Source organism: Pogona vitticeps, chromosome 5, assembly GCF_051106095.1.
Source record: "Pogona vitticeps strain Pit_001003342236 chromosome 5, PviZW2.1, whole genome shotgun sequence".
Classification (NCBI taxonomy): Eukaryota; Metazoa; Chordata; class Lepidosauria; order Squamata; family Agamidae; genus Pogona; species Pogona vitticeps.
In genome coordinates, this window is record NC_135787.1 from 71,299,397 (window position 1) to 71,317,427 (window position 18,031).

Here is an 18,031-nt window from a genome sequence, read left to right on the forward strand (position 1 = left end):
AAAGGAATCAAGGGAGACCAGAAGGGTGGTGGTTTTGGAAGAGGAATGGATGGAAGGAGAAATGGAACCAAGGGTGTTCCAAATACCACAGAAAGGGATAGATTTAGAGAGGATAGAAACTGTAAAGCACCCGATGGGAAGAACAAGGGAGTGAAACCAGTTATTGAAGGATTATGTCCAGAGGAATGGTCAGTTTTAGCATGTCTGCGGGGGCAAGGTCCCTTGAAGAGGGTAACTCGGCCAGGACCGCTCTGGCCTCAAGAGAAACTGCCGGAGGGAGAATGGGCATGTCACCTCTGTTATGGGATAATTTGTGTGATATGGAATGGGTGCCCGAGAAGACCCACAGACCTACTTTTCCAAACTTCCATCATTTGTTTTAAACTACAGGCTATCGATTTTCAGCGAGAAGCCACGTTTTGTGTTTATGTTGTTCTAATAGCCTTGCAGTAGTCTGTCCTGGCCCCTCAACAGTGTCTGCTGAGCCCTGTAGCCCATTTGTCACCAGATGGCCAGAGGCTATAGCATCTGACATGGTCCTTGTTGACCTAGACGACGAAGGATCTGGTATGGATTTCTGTTTATTTCCTCTCATCATAATTAATGGTTGGTGGACACAGTTGGTCTGGCTTCTCAGCTGAGACCTGTCTGGCTTGGGAGACCCTTCAGCATAGATTTCAACCTCACTGAAGCATGCAAGCCCCTCTGCCTCAACAACGCTTATGCCCATGGAGGATATGATGATGATGATGATGATGATGGTGGTGATGATGATGATGATGATGATAATGATGATGATGATGATGATGATCTAAAAACACCAGGTGCAGTCAAAGTTATAAAAAACATTGGTATTATATAACAGATACAAGTGTTAAACAGAAACCTAAGTATCTGTTAAATATTGGAAGGGATTATTATTATCTTAAAAGATGACACTGTTAAGGTGCTACATTCAATATGCCAGCAAGTTTGGAAAACTCAACAGTGGCCAGAGGACTGGAAAAGATCAGTCTACATCCCAATCCCAAAGAAGGGCAGTGCCAAAGAATGCTCCAACTACCATACAATTGCACTCATTTCACACGCTAACAAGGTTATGCTCAAAATCCTGAAAAGTAGGCTACAGCAGTATGTGGACCGAGAACTCCCAGAAGTACAAGGTGGATTACGAAGGGGCAGAGGAACTAGAGACCAAATTGCTAACATGTGCTGGATTATGGAGAAAGCCAGAGAGTTCCAGAAAAACATCTACTTCTGCTTCGTTGACTATGCAAAACCCTTTGACTGTGTGGACCACAGCAAACTATGGCAAGTCCTTAAAGAAATGGGAGTGCCTGACCATCTTATAGACCTCCTGAGAAACCTATACGTGGGACAGGAAGCAACAGTTAGACATGGATATGGAGCAACTGATTGGTTCAAAATTGGGAAAGGAGTATGACAAGGCTGTATATTGTCCTCTGCCTTATTTAACTTATATGCAGAATACATCATGCAAAAGGCTGGACTGGAGGAATCCCAAGCTGTAATTAAGATTGCCGGACGAAATATCAACAACCTCTGATATGTAGATGATACCACGCTGATGGCAGAAAGTGAGGAGGACTTAAGGAACCTTGTAATGAGGGTGAAAGAGGAGAGCGCAAAAAAGGGTCTGAAGCTCAACATAAAAACAAAATTAAGATCATGGCCATTGGTCCCATCACCTCCTGGCAAATAGAAGGGGAAGAGATGGAGGCAGTAACATATTTCACTTTCTTGGGCTCCATGATCACTGCAGATGGAGACAGCAGCCACAGAATTAAAAGACGCCTGCTTCTTGGGAGGAAAGCGATGACAAACCTCAACAGCATCTTAAAAAGCAGAGACATCACCTTGCCGACAAAAGTCCAAATAGTCAAAGCTATGGTTTTTCCTGTATGGAAGTGAAACCTGGACCATAAAGAAAGCTGACTGCCGAAGAATTGATGCTTTTGAATTGTGGTGCTGGAGGAGGCTCTTGAGAGTCCCCTGGACTGCAAGGAGAACAAACTTATCCATTCTAAAGGAAATCAAGCCTGAGTGCTCACTGGAAGACAGATCCTGAAGCTGAGGCTCCAGTACTTTGGCCATCTCATGAGAAGAGAAGACTCCCTGGAAAAGACCCTGATGTTAGGAAAGTGTGAAGGCAAGAGGAGAAGGGGACGACAGAGGACAAGATGGTTGGACAGTGTCATAGAAGCAACTAACATGAATTTGACCCAACTCCAGGAGGCAGTGGAAGACAGGAGGGCCTGGCGTGCTCTGGTCCATGGGGTCACGAAGAGTCAGACACGACTAAATGACTAAACAACAACAACATGTTCATGTATAATGGAGAATATTTTGAAAACAACAGAAACAAAGGCTCAATATAACATGCATAATGGAGAATATTTTGAAAACAACAGAAACAAAGGCTCAATATAACAAACAACAATTTGAAAATAAATTAAACAGGTGGAAAAATAACAACACCTGAGAAATATTGATAGAAAGCCTTGGACATGGCTAAAACTGGAGACTCTTAAGAAAGAAACCGAAGGCTTGATTTTTGCTGCACAAGAACAAGCACTCCAAACCAACATGATGAAAGCTAAGATCCAAGGAATTAATGCTAACAGCAAATGTTGACTCTGCCAAGAAAAAGATGAAACTGTGTCACACCTCATCTGTGAATGTCCAGAGATTGCCAAACACGCAAAGTTGGTGCACTGGTCATTATCCAAAAAATGGGAACATCAGGTAGAGAATGTGTCAGAAAATGAAGAAGTCAAGATCTTGTGGGATTTCTGGATCCAAATGGACAGACACTTTGAACATCACACACCAGACATAGGTTCACAAACTTTTCTGCCCCATAGACCACTTGCCAACATACGTATTTGTTTGCTGTAGACTCCCTGCCCCTGCAAAGCTTTGATACAAGTCTAAACTTGCACCCCCATTTTTTTCTCTCTGACATGGACCCCCTGCAAGTCAAAATTGACCCCTGGGGAACCTACTCTGGATCATTGACACCTGCAATTCCAGGGGATGCCAGAGTTGAAAATAAAGAATTGGAAAAACTAACAAAGTAGAGAGACCTGGCATCTTACCTCTGGACGAAACACACTTCAGTGGTCCCCATAGTCACTGGGGTTTTGGGAACAATATTAAGAAATTTCATACAGTACTATAAGCAGTTGCAGATCTCAGAAATCACACAATTAGAGCTTTTAAAAAAGGCAATGTTAGGAACAGCATACACACTGTGTTGATATTTAATAGATACTTAGGGGTTATTGTAAAATAAAAATATTGTCTGTTCCAAATCCCTTGCAGGACTTCCAACTATAGTATGGGAACACGGGCCTTTTCCCATGACAGTATTTTTATACCTGATGGGCGAGCAGAGAGCGAAGAGTCAATTGAAGCAATGTCACAAGACAACATTGTAGGCAAAGTCAAATCTCTTCAGGTAAGAATTTGCAAGAACTGCGTAGCAAGATATGATGGTTTGAACTCTCTTGCTCCTTTTTTTAAAAAATTCACCATCTTAGCATTAGTGTAAGTTTTTTCTTCTGTGCCCCATTATGTGCTACATGCCGTGCTCTGCAGGTGGGTGAACTGCATTTCATGACAACAGAGGAGCTGGAGACTGCCGCAGCAACATTTGTTCTTCCCAGTAGCTGGCTAGTTGACACAACAGGCATAATCAAATGGAGAAACTCTTCCTGCCTGCATGCTTTCAGGTTACATGTTTTCATTTTTAGTTGGACATGTCCCCCTGGGGGAAAAAGCATTTAAAAAAAAAAAAGAAGAAAGCATAACTGACAGACTTTTCAACTGTGAGAATGTTGCTTTTAGCACGGAAACATTCAGACAAGCAGTTCCCCGCCTACACTCTGAAGTGTCACATTTCAGGGTTACTACTTGAGTCTGCTTATTGTTATCAGGGCCAACCAGGATGATACAATTAACAAATCATTAGACATGGGGTTCCTTTAAGAGGAGAATATTGTCAGTGTTTTCTGCCACTAGCCTGCCTCAGTCTGTATTAAGTGAACTGGCTTTTGATTTCTTATTGGGCATTGAGAGATTCTGAGAGTTTTTTTCTTCTTCTTCTCACGTGCAACTTTTTCAGCTCCTAAAGATGTGTATGTTTGGAGAGATAAGGTTGTAAGAGGAGAATCTGAGCCTTTGCCTTAGCGTGTTATCTGACCCACAAATGGGCAGATGTTGCTGTGTTCTCCAAACTAATAGACAGTATTGGGCATTCAGGTGTAATGAGGCTGTAGCCCTCTTGATACTTTCTAATAATAGATAAAGAGCTCTGCGGGATGAATAATTGCTGACTCTTAATTGTGCTTTTAAAAGCAGCTCTTTATAATAGAAATGCCTACCAAAAGAGGGTTTTTCCTCTACTAAGAAAACTGGTGACTATGTGCTAATTGGTTTGGAAGCAAAGCAGGGCTAACAATAAAAAAGAGTTCTTTGTATATATATGTGTATATATAATGTGAAGCTCATCTACTCATGGGGAGCATTCTTCATTGTGCAAATCTTAATTTGGAAAATCCGTGCACGCACGTGCACACACACACATCTCTGTCCTCCATGATACCTGGCAGTCTCTCTGCTCTTGCATGAAGGAGAAGAATGAAGGTTGGTTTGTAGCTGAAACCAGTTAAGTCCAGTATATACTCAGAACAAAAGAAGAGGGCCTGTTCAGTTTACACTACAGTTTTTTCCAGCATGTGGTGTGTTTTGGTTAATGCTTCTTTAGATTCTGGTAGTTTAGAAATTGAACTGGCTGGATTGTTAAAGAGGTTTGGTTAAGAGTTCAATTCCCCACTGTGCCTCCTGTGAGTAAAGCCAGCCTGTGTGGCCTTGGGCCAGCTGCACAGTCCCAGGGTGTCCCCAGAAAAAGGGAAAGGTAAACCACTTCTGAGTACTCTCTATCTGGAAAACCCTGAAAAGGATCACCATAGGTCAGAAGTAGAAAACAGGGGACATTATAGCTCTTTGTTAAAGAGGTGGGATTTACATTTCTGATAATAAAGATGAGAAGAACAAATTAGGCAACTAAGGTAAAGGGCATAGGAATCTGGTATTGTGCCTTTATGACAGCCCGGGTGTAATCTGCCATAGGAATACAATCACATCGTGTGAAAAGTCATACTTTTAGAAGAGGTAGCCATGTTAGTCTGTGCGAAGCATATCAGGCAAAATTCAAAGAAAGAAAACTAAACAAATACAAGAACATGTCGCACCTTAAACATAGGCCTAATTACTGCATGTAACCAATTAACATTTAGAATGTGAATGTGAAATTTCATCTACATTTCATTCCATTTCATTCCTATTCTTTATGTCTGACGAAGTGGATGTGTCCATGAAAGCTTACGTTATAATATAATATTTAGTCTTTAAGGTGCCACATGTTTTGGTCATTTTTTTGTTTTGCTTTGTTTTGTTTCTTTGGATTTTGCCTGATATGGTATCAAAAGAGCGATTTTGTGGGAATGTATGTGGCAGGTAAGTGAGTGAATAGGAAAAGAAGGGAGGGAAAGAGGATGGGTGAGTAAAGAGCAAATGAATATATTCCCTCCATCCTTGCCCACTCCACTCTGAGATTGTTAGTAGCTAGCAGAGAGGAAAATAACTGAAGAGTGAGCAAGCAGATTCAAAAGGAAAAATCAAGGTTCTGGTTCATTTGGAAAATAGCCACAGCTGCCATTCATACTGAAGATGAGCTTTTTCATAGTTGTGGTAATATGCTTCATAAATAAAGTACCATTTGCTTTCATATAGCCTTTAATATCTCCTTTCCGGTTGACAGAGTCATTTATATCCTTTCCTGTCTACAAGCTCTTTAAATGACAGTGGCATCTCTCTTAAAATTAGAATCAGCAGTAATCAGAACACGTGTCAATTCTAGTCACAAGAGACAACAGTGAAGTTAAATCTTCATTACACTGGATTTGAGTAATTAACAGCTAAACGAAGCTAAACTTTTTTTTAAAAAAAAGCCAAAGCTGAAAATAGCTTCAAAAATTCATCTTGTCTGAAATGTGGAAGGCATGTGAACAGGAAGCACACTTCATAAAAGCCAGTCTATCGTGAACAAACATTTTTATCTTAAGCATGTGCTTGATGCTTTGAATAAATAAGTTCTGGAATGTAGAGGTGTGCAGATTTGTGATTTTGGACTCCAACTCTCAGAATTCCCTCTGGGGAATCACTTTGGAGTTGAAGTCCAAAAACACGAATCCTCAGATCTGTACTAAAAGGAGTGAAAACTGAAGATGAAATGCTAGTATCAACAAAGGCTCTCAGAGAAGTATATACAGATGCTAAATACCCTAATGGGAGAAGGTGGCTGAAATCCTGTTGCACGGTTACTCAGATGGCATACGTTTTTGTAATGAATTGCTGCAGGTTAAAAATCTCTGTAGACACTATTTGTTGCACACTGGCTTGGCTTGCAACAGATAATGCCTACAGAGATTTCTTAAACTCAGGAGTGACTCAGCCTTCCATCTTTCCAAGGTCCATAAAATGATTACCCAGCTCTCTGGGGGCAAAGTGTTGTTTGCATAATTATGTTGTAACCTTCCTAGAAAGGCTTTAGCACCATGGAGTAGTAGTCAGTATAAGTCAAAATGACAATTTACAGCTATTTACACCTAAAATTTACTTCATTTGCGTAGCTGTATAAGAACGTTTCAACTTATATAAGTATGCATGCATGCATCTATATATATTTACTGCAGATCCTACAAGACTGGCTTTCTTAACACAGCCAGAGGACCTATCTGCTGGGGTGTTCTCCAATGGCGCCTGGTAACTCCAGTTTCAGGGTTGCTAGGAAAACTATGCTGAGTTTTAGTATGTACTTTACAGAAGCTAAAATTGTTGACCTCTGTTCCCAAAATAGGTTCAGCACCTTGGACAATTCCTACACGCATCCCCAAAATTGGGAGCCATTAGCTGCCTTGCTGGCTGCCGTGGTTCAGAAAGGTCACTCTTCCTGCCTCTGCAAAATGGGGGGAAAGACCAAAGAACAAAACAGTAAAAATTAACACATTAAAAATATATTGAATTTTCAAAACAAATCAATAGACAGCAATTAGATCAACGTTCAAAGCTGCAGAGTAATAGTTTCATAACAAAAAAAAATAGTAAAAAACAAGATAGAGGCAAGTTCATAGGGTGGAGGCAGCTCATTACATGCTTTGGGCCCTCTCATAAATAGAAGCTCTATTTTTAACAAACAAACAAAAAAACACACCAGTAATTGGTATAAGAGCAAAAATGTAAATTTGTTGGAAAAATGAAATGATGCTATTCAAAGGGGAAATGCAGGATATGCCTGGCATGAGGTCTACCAGAAAGTGGCCTGCTTGCACTGGCTTCTTCCCTATAGTGGGCAGATTGACTTACCATTACTCACCATGTCATGAGCTTCCTTCGACCTTTCGTACATCAGTGGCAGAAATGTGCCATTCTTTCCCTCTTTTTCTTTCTTTTTTCTTTTTCTTTTTTTTGGGCAGGTTTTCTTTTTCTTTTTTTTGGGCGGGGGGGGACTACAAATCTCAGAAATTACCTCTGAGATTCGCATCTGAGAGACAGTCACCTACAGACACCTTACATGTGGCTTGCTTGAGAGAAAGACCCTAAGCTGGAACACTTCATGACCAAGCATAGGCCTAGCTCTTCCTGTTCAAAATGGAAGATGTGCTGGTGCTTTCTGGAAAGCTTCTTTTTGAAACAGGAAGACCGAGTCTGTCTGCCCAATGGAACTCCCTAACAGGCAGCATCTATCTGTGAAGTAGAACTCTCAGAATGGAGAATCCTGGGATGTGTAGTCCAAAAACCCCACATGGCACATCCTTAATCAATGACTTACTGGTTTATAGTGGGGAAAAGTACACTATAATGACATAACTATAATAGGGAAGAAGTGATCCTACATCTTATGAAGAAGGTAGGCAAAGCTTGACAGGCGGTGCCATTTTGATGGAAACCCCATCACAGACATAATATGCAATTCTGTTTTCAGTGTTGGTTAGTATCAACCATCTTGCCAATGGCAACATTTTTTTCTTGAAAGACAGAGAAAGACAACTGAACTGAACTATAGAAACAAATTTACTCTTCCTCATAGGAAGGAATTTTATAGTTTATCAGCTTTTTTAGCCATTTTCTCTAGAATCTTCTTGTTGTTGCATGCCCTTAAGTCATCTGTGGCTTATGATAACTCTATGAATGAGTGAACTCCAAAATGTCCTGTCTTCAACAACCCTGCTCAGCTCTTGCAAACTCAGTCTGGGGATTCCTTTAGGGAATCAATCCATCTCATATTTGGTCTTTCTCTTTTCCTGCTGCCTCCAGTCTTTCCCAGCATTACTGTCTTTTCCAGAGAACCTTATGATGTGCCTAAAGGAGGACAGCCTCAGTTTCATCATTTTTGTTTCCAGAAATAGTTCAGGCTTGATTTGCTGTAGGATCCACTTGTTTATTTTTCTGGCAGTCCAGGGTATCTGGAAAGCTGTCCTCCAGCACCATATATCAAAATGGATATAGGGCTATGCACTGCAGTCTTTTGTTTCTGTCCATGGAGTTTTCTTGGCAAAGATACTGGAGTGGCTTGCCAGTTCCTGCTCCAGGTGGATCACATTTAGTCAGAACTCTTCACTATGATCTGTCCGTCTTGGGTGTCCCTGCACGGCATAGCCCATAGCTTCTCTGAATTACTCAAGCCCCTTCACCATGACAAGGCAGCAATCCATGAAGGAGAAAAAGACCCTGAAGTTGGGAAAGTGTGAAGGCAAGATGAGAAGGGGATAACAGAGGACGAGATGGTTGGACAGTGTCATCAAAGCGACCAACATGAATTTGACCCAACTCTGGGAGGCAGTGGAAGACAGGAGGGCCTGGCGTGCTCTGGTCCATGGGGTCACAAAGAGTCGGACACAACTTAACGACTAAACAACAAACAACAATGACAACTGCAGTCTAGTACCTACTGTAATAGAGTTAGGCTGCCATCTGTAATGGGGTAAAAGAGTGGAGTGACAGAGATTGCCTGAAATACTTAAAAGCTTAGGGGCCTGTCCATAGGTTAATACCACCCTGACTTTAAGTTTTTTTTTAAATGTTCTTCCCTCTATATGTGTCTCCAGGGGGGAACTGGAGGAAGCTTTCCATTGCCCAAGCTTAAGCCATCCACTTTGTTTTGATATCGGTGATAACGCTCACTGGAAAGAAACCAAAACACAGCAATTCTACCCACATTAAAATAAAATAGTAACTCCTGACAGGAAGTCAAAAAGGTGCAGGTAGGCAGAGATGGGTTGGTTCATTATAGCCCCATCATGTGGTTGCCAGGAAAAGGAGCAAAACAGCCTGTCCCCAAAGCAGACCCAACCTTGAGACAAATCTCCATCCGATGACACCCTGATTTTCTGTTTGGAATAACATTATGATTTTTTAACTTAAGCTACATTACTGATGAGTCACAATTTTAATTTCATCTCATTTTTCTATAATTTATCTTTTCTCACACAGTGTTTTTTTAAAAATATCTTTATATTGAAAATATCTCTATGGATCTGACCATCTATGTTTATAAAAATCAGCACATGTTCTTTTTTTAGCATTCATTTCCTGTAGATGTTCACACATAAGATGACAGGCAGGAAGACAAGATCTTGTGGGGAAAAAAATTCCTATAATTTAACAAAGATAATCAGCTATCTGTTCTCTCTTAGCTGAGTATGAGTCATTTAGCTATTTCAGGAAGGAAATATGGAATTTTCCATTTCTCAACTCAATGTCCTTTTAAAAAATGATGATTCTTTTATGAAGTCTGCCTTTTGTTATTGTATTATTTTATATGGCTGTATGCTCTGTTTAATTATGTACACAGCCCCGAGTAGTGTTTCACTACGTCAGGTGGTCTATAAGCTCTATAAACAAAGAAATAAATAAAGATTGCTTTGCAAGAGATTTATAATTAAAAACAAATTTCTGGATCCATTTAGTATGAACTACTCAAAGGTATAAGTGGAGTTTTGACATGTGCCAGCAAGCAAAAGGAAGATTGTGATCTGTCTCTACCTTTTACTTACACCTGTTAGTGTTGAATAACCTTTTACTTACACTTGTTAGTGTTGAATATTAGACTGTGTATTGCTCATCACTGTTGGATTGGATGATCTGTATGTACACGAACAGAAGCCATCCTGCTCTTTCTCATATACAATGTTGTTTGCTTTTCCAGCAACAGTTGGCCAAGAATATAAAATTTGGCCAACCCCCACAAATGACAGTTTCAGTGAAGACAATTGGGGAGGCAAATGCTAGTTTGGAAGCTGATGTACTGTTGAATAACCCGATGGAGACTGAGACACAGCAGGACACAGTTCTGCCAGAGAGCCATAATCAAGTAAGCATTTAAATCATACATGTTCATTCTGTAGCTGGAACAGTTGAGCTTAGTCAAGCATAACTGCTGTGTCCACTGAAACATAGTCAAGTGCACCGAGGCACGTTATGGGTTGAGAGATTTAGTAGTGCTTGATGTCTTGCAGTCAAACACAATCAATATGAGTTTGGAAACAGGGCTGGCTCAAGGTACTTTCTTGCCCAAGTTGAACCAATAAATAACAACTCTCTTATCAAATCAGAAGACCAGCCTCAGGCAGAAAATCCCACAAGCCCTTCACCCTTTTATCCTGGCAGTAGATATGCAGTAATAATATTTATAATGTTAATAGCTAATACTGAATTTTCTACCTTTTAATGATACCTAGACTTTGCTTTCTAAGGCAGCTGCCTTGTTATTCCTAATCATAAGGTCTGCCCTGCTGGGGAACAAGGGGAAATGCCATAAGTGTTTGCCTACAGTGGATGAATGAGAGGTCATATTGATTGTGGGCTGGCGTTTGGAAGGGGCAGTTTCATGACCTGCAAAATTAGCAGATAGAATGCAAAACGACTTACGTGCATTCTGTAAGTAGCAGTCTCTTCAAATCTTCTCATTGTTTCATGTCTATGCCAGGGATGAAATTCATGTACAGAAGCCTTAGTTGCAACCACTCAGGAATCAGTTTCTTAATAAACAGGAACAGATAAAGCAGCGAATACATTTTGCCTCCAGTTTTAAATGTGTGAATCCACATCTGCTGTATATTTCACAAATGTGTACTAGGGGTATCCATTGTCTCCCACTGCTGTTCTGAATGTAGAGTATAGTTTGGGAAAGTTACATTTTTGGACTACAGCCCTCAGAACTCACCAGCGAGCATGCCTTGGAAGGGGGAAGTAGATTCTGAAAGTTTAGTTAAAAAAAAGAGACATTTCCAAGCTTTGACCAACTGATTCAAAGAAATTGGGTAAAACTCAATGTTTGAGTCCATACAAATTACATTCCTTTCTACTTTATATCCCAGCATCAGGAGGGACAATGTGCATTCTTCTATCACCCTTTACAGACTCATTTATTGGGGAATTTGAGAGCAGTCCAGGCACAAAGCACCTTTCTGTTGCCATGTTTCTGTGTGCTTCTGCCTCCAGCCAAGTAGAAGCCATGTGCTGTGACAGACAACAATGGAGAATAAACTCAGTGGTTGGCATCTCTTTGTCTACAATATATGCATGGGGGAAGCCCATTGACTGGACATTCTCTCAAGTGCAAGCTGGTAGTTAGGTTTGTAGCCTCCCTCTCGGAATGTTAGTACGAGTATAGATCCAAAAGCCTCAACATCTAGCCAAAGTGATTGGGGATCTCTTTTATTTTCTTTTATCTTGCTTATTTTATTATTCTTTGTCTCCTCCTCTCTCTCTCTCTCTCTGTTTCATAACATTTTGCACAAGGAGCATTCCATTCCTTTCCCCTTTTCTCTGATAGTTTATGTAAGAACCTATCAGAGTCAACTGGGGGAATTATCAGTTATCTTTTCCGTCTATCCTCAGTACCAGTGCTAAATACCAAAGTGACGGAGGAGGAACTATATGTTTGCAAATAACCTGCAGTGAGCTTTTTTACAGCATCTGCAAACTAGGGGGACGCGGATGGCGCTGCAGGTTAAACCACTGAGCCTTGTCAGTCAGAACGTCAGCAGTTTGAGTTTGCATGACGGGGTGAGCTCCCATTGCTTGTCCCAGCTACTGCCAACCTAGCAGTTCGAAAGCATGTAAATGCAAGTATATGAATGGGTACCATTTTCTTGGAAAGGTAACAGCATTCTGTGTCTAGTCATGCTGGCCATGTGACCACAGAAAGTGTCTACAGACAAATGCCGGCTCTTTAGCTTACAAACAGGGATGAGCACCAGCCCCTGGAGTTGGACACGACTGGACTTAATTGTCAAGGGGAACATTTATCTTTATTGATCTGTAAACTGGAATGAAAACACTTGAAATATGCCTGCTTCAATGTAAGTGTATCAAATGGGTGGATAGTGGTGGTGACAGTGGCCGAGGAAAGTGTAGGCAATAGCAGTGGCTGTTTAGCCACCCGCCAAACAAGTTCTTTTGCCCATCTGACTGATAGATGGCATGGCGGTGGCTGGGAGCACAATAGCTGTTGCCACCAGTGTGTTCCTGGATGCAGCGAACCAGAGAGGAAGCCCTACTGCAGTTTAAAATGGTCTACATTGGGTGCCATTTTAAACTACAACAAGGCTTGCATCATGTGAAGCAACAGAAGTCCCTTTGTATTCCACCTGTTTTTTTCGAGGTGTGCATTTGCAACCAGATACTAGTTCTGAGGCTGAGGAGGAATTGGAGCTGAGTCAGCCCTTATTCTTGAAGCTACAACAATGGCTTCTCTTTTCTTAGAGCATGTTTATGGGTTGAATTCAAAAATAACTAATCTACAGAGGTGTGGTGTTGGTCTTTTAAAGTTCTGCTGACTGGCAATTCATGTAACAGGCACAAAATAGCACATTTCCTTGCAAGGAGCTAACTGCAAGAGTTCAAAAAGAAATTAATTTTTAAAAAAAGATTTTAAAAATGAACAAAGCATTATATTTCCTGATTTGAGTGTCTAGGAAGTTCAAATGCAAGCCTAAAACATGGAGATGAATGCATAAAACTAGCAATGCTGGCAACCTTGAACCTGAGAGATAAATTGCTTCCTTTTGCAGGCCTTTGGGATGCAAATAAATTATAAACTGCACATGGCAGCTGGGAGATATAGATGTATATTCATCTGGGTTTTTCCGTTCTGTCTCTTCAGATGGATTTCAGTCATCTTTAGGTTGATGGGACAAGCTTTGAGATTTGTTAGAAGTGGAGCATTTTTCTAAATGCATCATTCAAGTTGTGTTGCTATCACAATGAACTGCAGAAATATGCACAAATCTTTAAACTGATTTAAAATCCACTTCTGAGCCAGCATGCCGAATATCTGAAAGGATCTGAATTTTATGCAGCAAATACAGTTGTGTATACACTGGTGCTTCCCTCAGCAAACCTGCAGAGGTGAACAATGTGTGCACATATTTAAATATCGGCACATACATATCTGGGAGCTCTAGCCCAATCAGATACATGTACAGTTGTGCCTTGCAAGACAACGTTAATTCGTTCCGTGAAAATCACTGTCTTGTGAAAACATCGTCTTGCGAAATGCGGTTCCCCATTGGAATGCATTGAAATCCATTTAATGCGTTCCAATGAGGAAAAAAAAGTTGTCTTGCAAAAATCGCCCATAGAGAAACCATTTTGCCAAGCTGTCAAAATCGTCATCTTGCAAAAAAAAAAAGTCCCTAAAAAAACAGTTTTGCAAAGCATGGACTCAGCTGTCAAAATTGTCGTCTTGCAGAAAACGGTCCTGAAAAAAACCCGTCTTGCAAAGCACGGACTGAAACATTGTCTAGCGAAAATCGCCCATAGGGAAAACTGTTTTGCAAAGTGCTATAGCAATCACAAAAACCCATCGTCTTGCGAATAAACTGTTTTGCGAGGTAATTGTCTAGCGAGGCACCACTGTATACAGTTTTTTTAATAGCCATTGATGCATTTACATTTTCTGGGCCTGCTCCTAGAAGCATTGGTATAGTATATACAGTATAAACACACAACCATGTATGCCATATTAAAGTGTCAGCTGTCATAGGTTCCAGTGCAAACTCAAATCTAAGTCACTCCTGGAATATTTTCCCCACAATTCCTCTATTTGTCACATCCATTGTAAAACCTCAAGGAGACTATCCTGCTCTTGACTGAAGTGGACTCAAGCTACTCTGATTATTGGTTTCTGGGACTGGCTCTATCACAAACAGAGCTCACTTAGGCTCCCAAAAGAGCGGGCAGTTGCAGGGGCGGAGAAATGTAAACACTGGGTAAAACTTTCATAGCCAAGGGGCCGGAGCAACTGTGAGTCAGACCCAATTTTCCATCTTGCATGAAGTGAGGTATTACAGATTCTGCTAATTTTGATTAGTAACAAAAGAGCCTGTGGCACCCTGAAGACTATCCGACTTTATTTGTCATAGCCTTTTATGGACTGCAGCTCATGAAAAATGGTGCCAGTTGAAACTTTTAGTATTTAAGTTATTACAAAATTAGTTGTGGTTTTTGCTGCAAGAAACTAACATACCTAATCCCTCTGAGTATTTCCCTTGTGAAGATTGGGGACTCTGCTAAGAAGAAAATAGTACAAATTGCTCAGTAGAGAGTGAAGTTATGTGGGTTTGATCCCCTGTTGTTCTGATTGTGTTAGAAGTGTTTTCAGAACTGGCCATACTTCATTCTGAATCCATTTTGCAAATAGTATGAAAAGTGCTAAAAACACACAATTGATATAATAGAACCCAGGTGCACAATGTGACTTCCTGGCTCCCATGGGCACCCTGGGCATCCCCACCTCCACCTAAAAAAATTTAATATTCATTTTTTTTAAATGGCCCAAGAGTTCCCCCTGTGCTTTTCTGGGTTTATAGGGGCAATTTCCCCATATTTTGAGAGCCCCAGACTCATACTCCTGCCTTTTAAAGAAATTGGCTGCTAGAAGGTGCAAGGAGGTACCTTCCGGTTTTTGATTCCAAGATAGTTTATTGCAGCAAATGCAGAAATATTTTAAAAAGTGGTTTAAGATGATTTTGGCTTCTCGGCAGCCGCCAGTCTGTCTCTGTGCAAATGTAGCATTATATGGAGGGAAAATTCAGACGGTGGCAGCATTTGATGAGGCTAGATGCTGTGTTATTTTTTGCTTTCTCTAATATGTTGCTGTTTTAGGGTGTGACTACACAGCAGGAAAAGAATGGACCTGCTGTGAAGTGCCACCAAGGAAATCAGATTTCCGTGGGTGAATTTGCTTTGGCTGACCACATAAGAGTCAGCAGAATGACAAGAGGAATGTGGCACTCAGCCTTTCTTCTTTGATTCTCACTAATCCTGCATTATCAATTTCTCTCCACGCTGCTTCTTGACTTCCCCTGATACAGTCTTCTAGGTCTCTCTTTTCTTGCTTAAGTGACGGATTTGTAGCGTTCCATGTCCACCTTCACTCTGTGGAAGATACAGTCAGTCAGTGTCACTACATGGATGCAGTGTGTGATGGATGTCCCGTCTATTATGTCTGTAATATATTGAATAACTGAGACCACCCAGATGTTTACAGCTTTGATGGTGTTGCCACCTTTAAGTTTTGATTTTAGTTTTCTAAATCTTCTGATGCATTCCTTACTATTGTTATTGTTGTGATTTCCATTGTTGTGCAAAGAATAATGAGGGAAATTGCTTGGTGTCTTGAACTTGCTCAAGAGGTGGGATCACTTTTGGCTCCTTGCAAATCCTTGACAGGCAAGACAGCCTGCCTGAACCACAAATGAGACATTGGAGAAATTGCTTCATACTTTTACCGGGGGGAGAACCAGTAAGGCATAACCAACCATTACTTCAATGGTCATTACTCTGAGTACCTCATATTACTAATGCCTTTTACCATTTTCATTGCTTTATATGCTGATATCTAGAATCAGTCATCTAAATGTCTTCAACAGTGCACAAATATATCACATGGTCGGAGCACGGCTAATGTCCCTCAATAGTGTAATTTAATTTTCATACTGAATTCTGCCTCCAGCAGCTGCACCCCCAGAGGCTTTCCACCATTCCCCATAGTGGTGAGAGGAGCCCCCCCCACTCATTTCTCCCTAACATTCTTCCTAGAATGAAGTTTATAAAATACACAGCTTGATAGATGAACTTCCCTGAACATTTTCCATGTTCTTAAAGAAAAACAGTACAGTTTGGCCTTGTTTAGAGCACACCAAACCAAGGAATTAAGAAGCCTCACTTCTGTTTGTAGTTGGGCTTTTGAATTATTTATAAAAGGTGGATAGATGAAGAGAAACTGTGCATTCTCTGGTCTTAGGGCTGCTATATTCCAGTTCTTGAAATCCAGACAGTCTCATTTACATGCAAATTAGATGGTCCAGTTTGCATACTACACACATTTGCATAGCATGCTAATTAATATGGATTTTTCACCTTACATGAATTAAGCACACTAATGTTGTTGTTGTTATATCTTTTGCCATGGAATAATTTATTTAGTAACTGTTAATCTGAGGGATGGGATAGTTTAGAGTGCTGGAACAGAGAGAAGCATATTTGAATCCCTGGTCAGTTGCAAGTCTTGCTTGGTATGCTTGAGTCAGTCAGTACTTCTCAACCAAACCTATCTTACAGGTCATTTTTCAAATAAAAGGAGAGAGGAACCATATAAAGCATCCATGCACATTATTGGTGCATATAAATAAATTCAATTCTTCCAAATACCTCCAGTTCATGAGCGTGGGATACTGTGCTTCTGTGATTCAAAATGCCAGGAAATGGCCTGATATTACTGCGCAACATCACACCCACACCCACGTTGCCAGCAGGAAAAAGGATGCCAAGCTTTACATAGCAAAGGGCAGCCTGAATGTTGACAACACCGATGGCAGCAGTCGAGATGGTCCACACGATACCCTTTTTTGCCCACTACCATTCATTGAAACACAACCCCAACAATTGTGTTAGAGTGAGAAGTGGCTAACTGATGAAAAAAGGGATTTAGCTTCTGGGATTTTCCCTTGCATGGTGTCACTTTGTGAAAATCCATGAAAACTCTAATTAAAATATAATAGTTAGTGTTTAAGGTGCCACAATGTTTTGTCCTTTTAATCTGTACTTTAAAAAAATTTTAATTTGTTTTTGTCTGTAGTCCATTAGGTATCACCAATGAGTAAGGAACTCTCACATGATTTGTAGGGAAAATGCAGGGGGGGAAGTAGAGCACACTGCAAAAATGGGGGGGGGCAAACTGTTGTTTCCTTCAGAGATGCAGATTGAGTATTTTATTGTAACTAGAAAATATCCTGGCTTACCTTTTTCTGCAGGCAAAAGTGTAATATCACATCTAATTGAAATTTGTTCCATGGACTACAGCTTCCATAATTTCCCAGATAACGTTCATTGGTAGGGGTTACCTGCTTTCTGGTCATTATTTATTATGTGCCAGCAGGTCATGTATCTGAGACTACGCATACAGTCAGACTGTAATTTAGCTCACATTTTGAACTGGTTTGGGCATGGACTGATTTGACCTATTTTCTGGTGACTACGTGATGCAGAAGAAGTTGCAGACGGTGCTCATGCCCAATCTGGAGCTTTTTCATTTAGTGGCAGGGCTACACCTTTTCTGGAGCTGGGCTGGAGGGAAGGGGGCCTGACCATGTGCATATGGAAGGGTTGCCTTAAATGAGATTGCAGCAGAGAACTGACCTTTTCAGTGTAATCCAACGTGGTCCTCTCAAATTGCACCTTTTTGTTTTTAAATGAAAGCTTGGCTTCTGGGCCAAATGAAGGGACAAAAGGGCACTTTGAAGGTGGTACCTTAAAGTCTGGGGGAAACCCAGCTATATGACAACCTTAACTGGTACTGTAATGAGATTTTGTTAAAAAAATTAATGGTTAAGAGTTTTTATACATCTTGAATATGTGAGGCTGCAGTCACACTTGGCAA

The 18,031-nt window shown here is 40.8% G+C and overlaps 1 protein-coding gene across 8 annotated transcripts in view; it reads left to right on the forward strand.

Moving 5' to 3' along the window:
• The window catches only part of CRACD (capping protein inhibiting regulator of actin dynamics), a 179,006-nt gene that overhangs the window by 120,534 nt on the left and 40,441 nt on the right, over nt 1-18,031 (forward strand). For 5 of the 8 annotated variants that reach the window (XM_078394696.1, XM_073001219.2, XM_073001220.2 and 2 more), the window contains 2 exons: nt 3,346-3,481; nt 10,292-10,456. In XM_078394696.1, the coding sequence (XP_078250822.1) occupies nt 3,362-3,481; nt 10,292-10,456 (285 nt within the window). In that variant the 5' untranslated portion in view covers nt 3,346-3,361. The remainder of the gene's footprint in view (nt 1-3,345; nt 3,482-10,291; nt 10,457-18,031) is intronic. The other 3 variants (XM_078394698.1, XM_078394699.1, XM_078394694.1) reach the window with 1 other exon arrangement.